Source organism: Cynoglossus semilaevis, chromosome 14, assembly GCF_000523025.1.
Source record: "Cynoglossus semilaevis isolate Cse_v1.0 chromosome 14, Cse_v1.0, whole genome shotgun sequence".
NCBI classification, from domain to species: Eukaryota; Metazoa; Chordata; class Actinopteri; order Pleuronectiformes; family Cynoglossidae; genus Cynoglossus; species Cynoglossus semilaevis.
The window spans coordinates 9,716,406-9,727,390 of NC_024320.1; the positions used below are offsets into that span (position 1 = coordinate 9,716,406).

Consider the following 10,985-nt stretch of genomic DNA (forward strand, 5'->3'; position numbering starts at 1 on the left):
GGAAACGTCAGACTACTATTATGCAATGTTATGATAATTTCAAATTGATAAATCATTTTTATTTCCTCAAGGTAATGAGTGAGAAACATCAAAAATGACTATAACGGTGTGTATTTGTGGCACATCCTGAATGACACGGTAGGCCACATGAATCCAAGGTCTCTTATTTTGTTAAAACCCTGTCCAGATGTTTGGCAGAGCAGTACAGTATATTTGACTCTTCTTCCGATTTATGAAAAATCCAGGTGCATTTAAACTTGAGTCTTCAACACCTGCAGTGCGAACCACATTCTTCCATCTTCATAATAGTATTATATAAATTATTAAAAATTAAATCAGAGCGATTAAAAGAGTAGGAAGTGTAAGTTTTATTAAGTGATATGGGGGTTGAAAAAGATAATCTTTTGGCATCAACATGGTAAAAAAACCACCCCATGGTCATTCATTTCATTGTAATCTGGATCCACAATCCACAATCAGTGACTTCCTCAGGGAGGGGAAGATCTCGAAGAAACCCTGCAATAGAAAGCAGAGGTGTAAAATTATATATTTTCTAAATATTATACGTATGGCAGAATAGAAGATAATACAACAATATGGACAAAGTGGTGGTTTTGTGGGGCATAAGTACTAAAAATACTTGACCAGTCGGCCTACAGTCCAGCTGTAAATATATGTACATGTACTAATTAGAAATCCAGCAACATGAAGTTTGCAGCTGATCATTATGTACCTGCGTTTTGTGATGGAGAAAAGGAGCGGAAGCTCACAATCACAAGCTGGAGCCAACATACTATTAGCTTGGTAGTACTTTATATTTAGACAGAGCTCAGTATTTGTAATAGGTGTAACACCCAAAGACGCAAACAGGGCTTTTACAGGGAGGCTAACCCTAAATGAGCAATTTGTTTTATAACGACTTTTGGACACCTAACATTTGTTGAATGTCCTTGCTGAGTTTATCCACTCAGTGAATAGAGACAGATTGCAGTTTACTATATGTATATAGTAAACAACATAATAGACAACTTTTTATCTGTCAGAGTGTTGGGTACACAGGAACCATTTTTAATTTAGTACCTCATTCCAGGCCATTTATTCAGAAAGTTGTTGAACTGAGCTTATGAGAATAAAGACTTGAGATGAAGAACACGTTATCTTCTGTATATGCTATCTTTTGAGGAAAATCAAAACTGGCCAAGAAATCGACTCGTAGACAAAGCCTAATCTAATAAGACATCTGATTAGACTACAGATCAAAGACCATAGTACCAACCCTGAAGGACAATGGAGTCTAACTGGGTATGGAGCCCACAAGTGAACACAGTGGCTGGGCCTTCGCCCACTGAGCTCAGCCAAGTGTAAGCCAAAAAAGAGACATGGCTCTGTCCACCAGGGGGCTCACTAGTGTGGAGTGGATTTGATGACACTCTTAACTCGCCAAAGACTCTACCTTCTTATTTTATGAAATCATCTTCACCTGCTGGTGACTGTTACTATTATATTAGCAGTTGATATTCACACTAGATTAGTTGTCTTGAAGGATTACCGCCTGGAGAAAGGTGGTTCTGTTTTCTATAAAGGAGGCTACCTTGAACAGTGTGATGCTCTGTAGGACACTGGAGGTGCAGCACATCTCTCTGATGGAGTGCATGGACAGCTGAGGTCCCCCAATATCCACCACTGGTATTCCCAGGCGGGCAGCCAGAATGGGTCCAATAGTGGTTCCACAAGGGCTGTCATTACGGACCATTACGTCCTGAAAGTGGAAGAGACTGAGTAAAAAACACTGTTTTCATTTTCCAGAAATTGTCTTCTGGTGACCACTAAGTGGTACCAGTGAATGGCTTTGTAACGCCAACCAAAACCACTGCATCAAATTCGTGAAAAACATGTTGCAAATTTTAGATTATGCAGTGTTATAACAGAAGTCTTCCTTAAGCACATATTCCAACGTGAAAACATGTTTGCAGTGCATTGTTTTCTTACAGTAATTTGTTACAACACTTTTCTACACAATGACACATGACACATCAAAACACTGTACCTGGAGAGGGACACCAACTTGGCTGGCTATCTCCCTCACAACAGAAGCAGTGACGGCTGTTGTGGCATAGCGCTGATTACAGTTAAACTTGATCACTGGGCCCTAAAAAAAAAAAAAAAAAGTTTATTCTAACAAATGCAAACGTGAAAAATGTACAGTACAACTCAAGAAAGCAAATGCCATCTAGTGTCACATGGCTGTGAATTTTAATGTCAAGATTTCTTAGTTGATTGTTGAATAAACTAACAGGTTTGTTTTTACCTTGTGAAATGCAGGTCGGTGGTTTTCTTCATGCTTCTCTCTGGAAAATAAAATATTAAGTTCATGTTTTTTTCTCTGCTATCTTTTATCAAAACTAGTTTTTAGCTAGCTGTATTTTTTTAAAATACAAATTGAAGCTATTCCTGTAATTACTGACCAACTTTTTACATATTTGTTAATTACGTGTTTATAAAAACTGATAACCATTTGGTATTTCTGGCCTTACCTTCTTTATCTTTCAATCTTTGTCAGTTCCTACTTTTCACCAATTATCAGCTACTTCTTGAGTAAAGTAATCTTTAACTTATTTTTGCATCACTTCTTTTTAGCTTCTGGGTTGAAATTACAACATTATTCTAAATTTGAAACATACAAACAGATGTATAAAATTACCATTATATTCAAGTACAAATATCATTCATAACTAGATGTTGTCATTTTGCTGATACTGACTGGTAGTTGGGATGCACCGCGTGCGCCATGTCAGCACTTATCATGAAGGAACACGGCATCGCCTGCTGGAACGCAGTGAGGTTGGAGGAGGAGGCGGCGAGGCGGCTGAGAATAAGCTCAGTAAGGTTGGACTGAGCGCCCTGAGCGCTCTCTGACCCCACCTACAGGCAACACACACACAGCATAAACACTTGCTAAAATGAAAAAGAAAATCTGAACAAAATTTAAAGAGTTAATCTTCACACCTCTTCATTGTCGTACAGAGTAATCATGCGGATGTTGGTGTCTGTCATCAGAGTGTCTCCAGAACATGACTCCAATAGACCCTGAGAGGAAACAAAACACAGAGACAAACATCTATTTACACTTCTGTGAACACTTGTAAGCTCATTTTACCTAAAGGTGATCCTAATAATTATAAATATCATTAAAATATATTTATAGTCTGGGTTGTTCTGCTCAGACTCTGACCTTAAGAGCACAGAAGCAGCTGTGCAGATTGTCCAGACGAGGTGAGTAGATAAACTCCTCGTACACGCCTCCCAGAGCCTGTGAAAAACATTGCAACAAAAACAAATAACAGAGTAGAAAACATTACATTGGCAACGACTGGGTAAATACATTATGAAATAAAACAAAATAACCAATTAAAATGATTTTTGTATAATCTTCTTGTCTGTTTATTATTTTGCAGAAATTCTTACTTACTACTCAACTATCAATCATCCATCTCTATATTCTTCTTCTGCTGCCTGCTTTATTGCTTGGAAGCTGAAGATATTAACTTCAAGTCAGTCTTTTGCTTGAGCTCCTGAACATTCTGAGTTCACAGTTGTCTGATTCTCCTCTTCATTATTTGCCAGACATTTTGAAAAGGGAGTCATATCTAGACTAAAAAGCAGCCGTCCTCACTGTCTTGCAAAACAAGCCAAACAATCTTTGCTGATTTAACCTTTAACACAATCTTCAAAACAAAACAACTAACAAGTTATCTTGCTACTAGAGGAACCTATCAGAATAGTACCTGTATGGAATTATGGATTTGTTTTTGGTTCCTATTAAAAATTCAACTACCAACATCAATAACATGTTTTCCATTAAAAAGTAATTAATAGCAATTCAAAACCCAACCAGTTTTAAATGGCTATGTTGTTTTCAGAAAGTTTTTCTTCATCCATGTGCAAAATTGCACAAAGACAGCAGTAAATGATAAAAGTCAAAGGTTGACTCAGAGACTCACCGCAGGTTGAGTGTCAGCCAGGCAGAGCTCAAAGTCCAGCAGGGCGTCTGGCTCCACGCCAAGCTCTGTACACAGCAGCTTCACCAGTGCTGGGTGGTGTTTTTCTGCCTGAGGAGGAATAATAATACAAATCATCATTTTCACTCTCGCTGAGCAACAGTTTAGTTATTTCATTTGCATTTTCACTTTCCTAAAAATCATTACATTACATTTATTTAAACATGCTGAAAATATTTTTATAAGGTCTCCCTTGCTTTAAAGAAATGAGGCAGAGTGATAAGGGTTGGCAAGGCGAGTTGATTTGACTGTTGGTTTTACCGGATTAGCAGCACATGATGCATCTCCAGATGAAGCACAGCCAGTCTGCAACTCCTCCTGGACAGCAGTCGCAATAATGGGCACTCTGACATAGAGACAGATATACACACAGAGAGACTAACTCACTTGCACAGGTCACTGCAAAAAATAGAATTTGATGGCTATTTATTTAACAAGATAATACCTAAACACTATGAAATAGGTTGTGTAAATAGCAATGCTTATAAAAAAGTAGCAGGAGATTTTTTTTTAATTAAAAAAACCCAACAGATAGCTCTAATTAGACAAAAGGTTAGTTAAGTTAGGAGAGTGTACTGACAGGTGGTTCTCCTTGTTGGGTCCAAAGGAGTCATTGATGTCCCTCTGCAGGTGAATGGCCAGGTGAGGGATCCTGAGCACAGGCCTGGAGATGTGAACCAGGCGCTGGAGCAGTTTGTCATCACTCTGGAGAAGAGCATCAGGGGATTATGGTGTGAATTAACAATTTTAAAATTAATTAACACTGCACTGATACTGTAACATTCATCTACCTTGACTATAACGCGGCCAGCAACGGTCAGGTCACGGTCAAACCAGGTGTTCCAGATGCCTCCACCGTAGCACTCTACTCCGACCTGCAGACAGCCCTGCTTTGTTCTCTTAGATCTTGTCTTTACCTGAAATATGTTAAAATAAATACAGTTCGTTCAGCCAACCACCTAATTATATTTCACTAAATGTTCATTTCATTATCTTTAAAGGGCTAATAAGCACTAAGTACATTGTTTTTTAAATGATTAAGAAACAAAATGCAACTTTGAGCATCACAAAATGCCTAAATTTCAACATATCTTTGTACCAGTAGGTAGCATCACTATGACAGTATGTGTGTGTGTGTGTGTATATATATGTGTATATATATATGTATATATATATGTATATATATATGTATATATATGTATATATATGTATATAAATATGAGCTCTTACCTTCAGACAGGGACTGTCTGTGTGTGCTCCAATCATGGAAAACCCATTTCCTGGAAGATACTTTCCACCCACAGCAAAGGCTATGAGGCTGGAGAAGTTTCTGGTCACAAAGTACTGCAGAGGTGGATTAACATACAGTATTACATATATTGCATACAAAAGACCTACAAAGCACGCATTTTTAAAGGCTCTAGTCAAACGTCACAGACAACTCACTTTACTGGCTGGTTTGATGTCCCACTGCTCCGTCTCATTCAGCTCAATAAATCCTGCCTCTCGCAGACGCCGTCTGCACTCATCAACCACTGCATGGAGAGAAAAAGAGAAAAACTAATGCTACACCTTTGTATTTATGTCCCTTGACCACATCATTGGTGTTTTTTAGGTTTCCTGGCAGTGAGAGTGATTTTTCACTTAAGATGAGATTAAGCTGTAGTCTGGCTCTTTGGCATTAAAAGACATTAGAGGATGTCAACATTTTTCTTGACTACTCAGTTCACTCTGTTTACAGTTGTATACTTGTCTTCATTAGTTGGAACAGAGTAACTAAAGGTCTAAAGGTCAGAACGCAACGGAAGAAGATGTAACAAAGTATTACACAGGCAGAAGTTTTATCTTATCCGAAGGTAACCTGCATAACTGATAACTTTACATTGGGCATATTTTAAATGCTGACACAAGTTCATCCTTTGGTCAAACTCCAAACCACATCAGGTGTGGTGTCTATTTTGATACAACATAACCTACATTTGATCTAATTTGTGGATTATCATTTTATAAATATTATGTTTGTTATCACTTTTTTTTGACAGATCATCTTTAAAAACGGCAAAACTGTAAATAATATTATGTGGCAAAATAGCTGAGTCAGAGGTCTTAACTACATCATAAGTCCAGTTGCAACTGACTAAAGATAATTATTTACAGTTTTTAAAGCTAAGATACACGTAATGCTGCATTTCTGCACTTAAGGTCAATATAATTCTATGGTGATGTTAAACTAGTCGGCTAAACTTTTAGTTAATATCATTTGAAGCAAATAGCAACCATAAATATATCAATCTATATCCAAATAAGGATTACTTAAATCTACTATAAATAAGTAAATAAATAGATAAACAAGCACAAAGTACAATATGTCAATTGTAAAGTGATCACTTGCATTAATGCGTGACCTACGTGTGAGATACATAAAAATGTTTTAGCAAAAAATGTTATTAGAAAAGATTGGATTGACATGTATGTTAATGTTTCTTGTTATGAAAAGGCCTGAGCATTAAATTAGAAGGAGAACGCAATTTGTCTTTCTTTTTACCGTGATACGGAGACGCTCCTTTGTTAACAAACTGTAGAAACTCTTTAGCAGCGGCCTGGACGGTGTCCTTGGAACTCTTCATGACCAAACTCTGAAAAATACCAAACAATATTTCAAATTATATTCAAGAATGAGACAGCAGAGCTGGAGACTCTTGTTGATGACCGGTACCGGCGACTGGTTCCAACTTCGGACTGATGTAAAATACTATCTTTGATTACTTAACCTAATTACTCAAGGGAGGACAAAGTCATAACACAAATATGACAACAAAACCAGTGTTTAAAAACGGAAGCCATCTACTTTCATAACTTGAATCTCACATTAGTGCTTACATTGTCCGGCAAACGGTGCGCAGATTTTAGCTTGAGCTAGCTTCTTGCCTTCTCTTCTTCTGCACTGCTGTTCTTCTGCCGCTGGCCAAAGTCAATGCAGCTCTAAGTAAAGCGCACCTGCATATACTGGAGTGACAACCCTATCAAACTATTTTATGACACTTACCTGCATTAATGGCTTCTTCAAAGTCCTAACTTCAGCCGCCTAACGTTAGGAAAAGATTAACTACTGTAACACAGGGACAAGTGCAGGGACAGAAGCTGCAGACAGGAGTGTTGACTGTTTGTAGACACGGTACAGCAGCGACACCAAAGCGCCAGTAGGTGAACTACAACGTTTTTGTTTTTACCCTAAAGAGGACTTTTACAGTATTTTTTTGCGCTTTATTGGTTTGTGAAAAGACTCAATAAACGGACCAGTTAAAGGGATAATAGGCTTGACTATTTAAATATTTGTTAATTCCCATACGTACAATGCGTTAAAAAACGAGAGGACCATCACAATAAAGTTTGCTACTCCGATCCATTTGTTTTGTCAAGTGCTTAATAGACGTCTTTAGGCTGCTATTGGTCCATTTTTGTTTTGTAATACTTCTCATAGTATTTGCTTACTTTGGTTTTCTTTGAGGATGTCAGCCTCTCACCAACTGCTTCCATCCTGAAAACAAAAACAGCATCCTCTAGTTTGGTGAAATAGTTTTCCGTTAGGCCACGACATTCTGTATTAGTGTCCTCCTTGATCTCTTGGGTGGTTTAATACATTTTAAAGAGTTGCTGGAACATTCTGCTGAGATGGCACTGCATTCTCTAAATTCACTGACCCACAGTTGTCACCTGAGTGAAGTATTTCATATATGCAGGTTTAGTGGTGTTTATGATAATAATAATAATACTAAAAACAATACTAATAATATGTATTATTATTATTATCAGCCCATGTAGGAACTGTATTGATCCCTCCTCAAATAGAACGGACCAAAAAACAAGGCAAAAATGCATTAATAATTAAATAAATTTATAATAGGTTATTATTGTATATTGTACTGTGCAGTTGGTCATGAGAAACCTTTTTACCCCAATTACATTAAAACTCTGAAAGACAGTCAAACACCCCATTATTACATCCCAGGTAATAGATTTGCTAATGCAGTAAGTTGTGACTTTTTGTTTTTCTGTTTGCTCAGTAGATGGCGCTTCAACGTTTGTTTTTGTTGTTTTCGAGCGATTATTTTCCTCGACGGCTAACAATGGGTTTGGATTTCACGCTTACAAAACGTGTAATGTGCCCGTAGTCTCATCCCTATAATTTGAAACTCTGACAACATTAGGTATGGATTTGATTCCAGAATTAACGTTTTCCCGTCAGCCGTTAGTACACTGCTCTGCCTTGTTCCCTCCACCATTTTCTCGCAGACAGTTTCTCTACCATTGGCTTCACTCTTACTTGCCCCGCCTTCAACGTAACGTAATTACTTCTGATTGGCTCTTATTATCGTAGCTCTTCCGCCGTATTATATGAGCCTAAATACGCTCTAATTGATTTTTTTATTGGTTGACAAATCGTGAAGATTATTATTATTTAGCTATCTTGTCGATTTCGAGCAAAAATTATCCCAACAAATTAACATTAGGTATTATGTGATGCAGCGCTGTATATTTACCCATCACCACCTATGAGTTAACCGCAAAGCCTTATATAGCCATTAATGCTACAGATGAAGGAGTTAACATGTGGAGCAACAAATGACAAATAGAGAAAGAAAGAGGGACGTGTGATTAGAAGAAGGGGGAGGAGGAGGACGAGGCGGCAAAGAATGGAGAGGAGTTTATTTTAGATGTCTGTTCTCATATCCTGGGCTTCTGAGGAAAAGCAGAGGGATGACAACATTTAAAACACAGCACATTAATAGACATGGAAGTAACAGGCTGCAGCACAGAGCAACGGGTTGAACATACGTTGGCCATGAGATCATTTACCTAACTCTGGCATTCTGGGATTTTGGCTTAGGGTATCAGGAAACTAATCTTAAAATGAATTCTAACTATATGTTTTCTTTTGTTGATAACCCAATTGTTATCAACTCCAAACTATACTTATTATGTCCAGAATGTTAGATGTATTTTGAGATTTTTCCTGTTATTATTATTATTTATTAAAGATAGTTTTGGCAAACTAACATTTTCTATTACTTAGCATTATTATCTTTTGCAGTTTTGTAAAAATATATTTGTTATATTTTTGTTATCAATGGGTTCAACCAAACACATCCCTACTTATCCATAGAATTGTATGACTGAAATTGCATCTTGACTGAAATAAAGTTTTTCCACTCTGACTTGTTAATTCTAGGCTAACTGCTATATGCAATTTGGCCAATATCAGCTTTCTTTTGACCATTTACGTTTACTTTTTTATTTTAGTTAATTAAAAAAATGTATTCTCTTTAAAAGTATTACGTATTTATTATATGTATTATATCTACACGTTATCTTGTCACAAGTTACATTTCTATTAAAATAACGTTTGAAAAGTTTGGGTGTCTGATCTTTTTCCAGCTCAGGAAACATCTGTATACGCATGTTGTACCTTACAGTCCCTCACGATGGGATAGTTTTCCTTTTTAAGGCAGGTTAGTCAAACCAACCCCCTGCTCCAACTCTCAGGCACAGTTATGAACAATCTGCACTGCTTCACCATGTGAGGATGACACACAGTTTTGTTGCATCTTCACATTGTTATGTCATGACATCATGATGGTAAAAGAAAAGATTATGATGAAAAATTGAAGTACATTAATCTAGGTCTTTTTGTCACCCCTGTGGTTGTGACTTAGGTGGATTAAGGCACAGTTAATAATTTATAAAATAACATGAACTTGTTAAGAAAATTTTGTTAAATCTACTTGCGTTTATTAAGATTCAAACAGACTTAACCATCATGTGACATTTTGTAGACATTGGTTAAAAATCTAAACTAAAATAATGCAAAAAATGCAATGAGGTTAAGGTTTACTTTAGCTAATAGTTAATTAAACAATAAGCTAACCCGTGATTGGGTTGAATTTTAGCCAAAAATTTAAAACAATTGTTGAACTTTCTCCTTATATTTAAAGTTTCTGAGGTCAGGGTTTGATCTGTTTGTTTTTCGCTTTAATGAGAAAAAACAGGTGGTTTTACCTTTGAAAAAAAGGAAGGTTTGTAAATAGGCAAAAGATGTTCGGGGGGAGGGGGGGCAGACAGAGGGATGCAGGGAGCGAGGGGTAAGGCTAAAAAGTAAGGGAGGGGGTAACTACAAATAGTCTGGGGCAGTGTCCTCCGCTTTAGTGCTCTGCTGCAACCCCCAACAGGTTCTCTGTGTCCTCCAACATGGCCTCCTACAGCTCCTCTGCTCAGAGCGCCTCCTCCTACCGCCGTACCTTCGGCCAAGGCACATACGCCTCACCCTCTCTCAATCGTTCAATGTTGGGCCACAGTGGTGGCAGCGGAGGACATGTCACCTCTAGAGTATACGAGGTGACTCGCACCAGGGCTGCACCAGCGTACCGTGTGTCCTCCAGCTACTATGGAGGTCCACAGACAACTCCAAGGGCCTCTGTCTCACGCTCCTATGCAGGCATGGGTGAAACCCTGGACTTCGGCCTGGCTGATGCCCTAAACCAGGAGTTCCTCACCACCAGAACAAATGAAAAGGCAGAGCTGCAACACCTGAATGACCGCTTTGCCAGCTACATTGAGAAAGTGCGCTTCCTGGAGCAGCAGAACCAGGCACTGACTGTGGAGGTAGAGCGTCTCAGAGGCCGGGAGCCTACCCGCATCGCTGACTTGTATGAAGAGGAGATGAACGAACTGAGGAGGCAGGTGGAGATTCTGACCAATCAGAGATCACGTGTGGAGGTGGAGAGGGACAACCTGGTGGATGACCTGGACAAACTCAAACTCAGGTGAAATGAGCAACATTTAAATCCCTAACCCTAACATTGAGGCTTTTATGTATATGTATATATATATATATATATATATATATGTATATATTTGTGTTATATATAT

At 38.0% G+C, this 10,985-nt stretch overlaps 2 protein-coding genes across 3 annotated transcripts in view; one reads left to right on the plus strand and one right to left on the minus strand.

Annotated features, from left to right (window-relative positions):
* Window positions 1-344: 344 nt before the first annotated feature.
* dnpep (aspartyl aminopeptidase) lies at window positions 345-7,260 on the minus strand. 2 transcript variants are annotated; one of them, XM_017038703.2, is made up of 16 exons: window positions 7,105-7,236; window positions 6,939-7,019; window positions 6,604-6,694; window positions 5,505-5,593; window positions 5,289-5,402; window positions 4,850-4,975; window positions 4,639-4,763; window positions 4,320-4,404; window positions 4,002-4,109; window positions 3,233-3,310; window positions 3,007-3,087; window positions 2,762-2,922; window positions 2,309-2,348; window positions 2,048-2,149; window positions 1,592-1,759; window positions 345-516 (listed from the first exon to the last, which is right to left on the minus strand). In XM_017038703.2, the coding sequence occupies exons 3-16, from the start codon at window positions 6,683-6,685 to the stop codon at window positions 448-450; spliced, it is 1,428 nt and encodes a 475-aa protein (XP_016894192.1). In that variant the 5' UTR covers window positions 6,686-6,694; window positions 6,939-7,019; window positions 7,105-7,236; the 3' UTR covers window positions 345-447. The 2 variants fall into 2 exon arrangements, with proteins under 2 accessions (XP_016894192.1, XP_008323212.1); XM_008324990.3 differs by lacking the exon at window positions 6,939-7,019 and having other exon boundaries at window positions 7,105-7,260.
* Window positions 7,261-9,790: 2,530 nt separating this feature from the next.
* The window catches only part of desmb (desmin b), a 16,870-nt gene continuing 15,675 nt past the window's right edge, over window positions 9,791-10,985 (plus strand). The window contains exon 1 of the mRNA XM_008324988.3: window positions 9,791-10,879. Within this exon, the coding sequence (XP_008323210.1) occupies window positions 10,305-10,879 (575 nt within the window). The 5' untranslated portion in view covers window positions 9,791-10,304. The remainder of the gene's footprint in view (window positions 10,880-10,985) is intronic.

Bases quoted from the DNA above. Each gene is read 5' to 3' on its own strand.
- dnpep (XM_008324990.3), bottom strand. The intron at 4,110-4,319 runs GTAAAACCAACA...ATTCCTCCTCAG, and splicing joins CATCATGTGCTGCTAATCCG to GCAGAAAAACACCACCCAGC. The intron at 2,349-2,761 runs GTCAGTATCAGC...TTTATTTTCCAG, and splicing joins GCGGTGCATCCCAACTACCA to AGAGAAGCATGAAGAAAACC.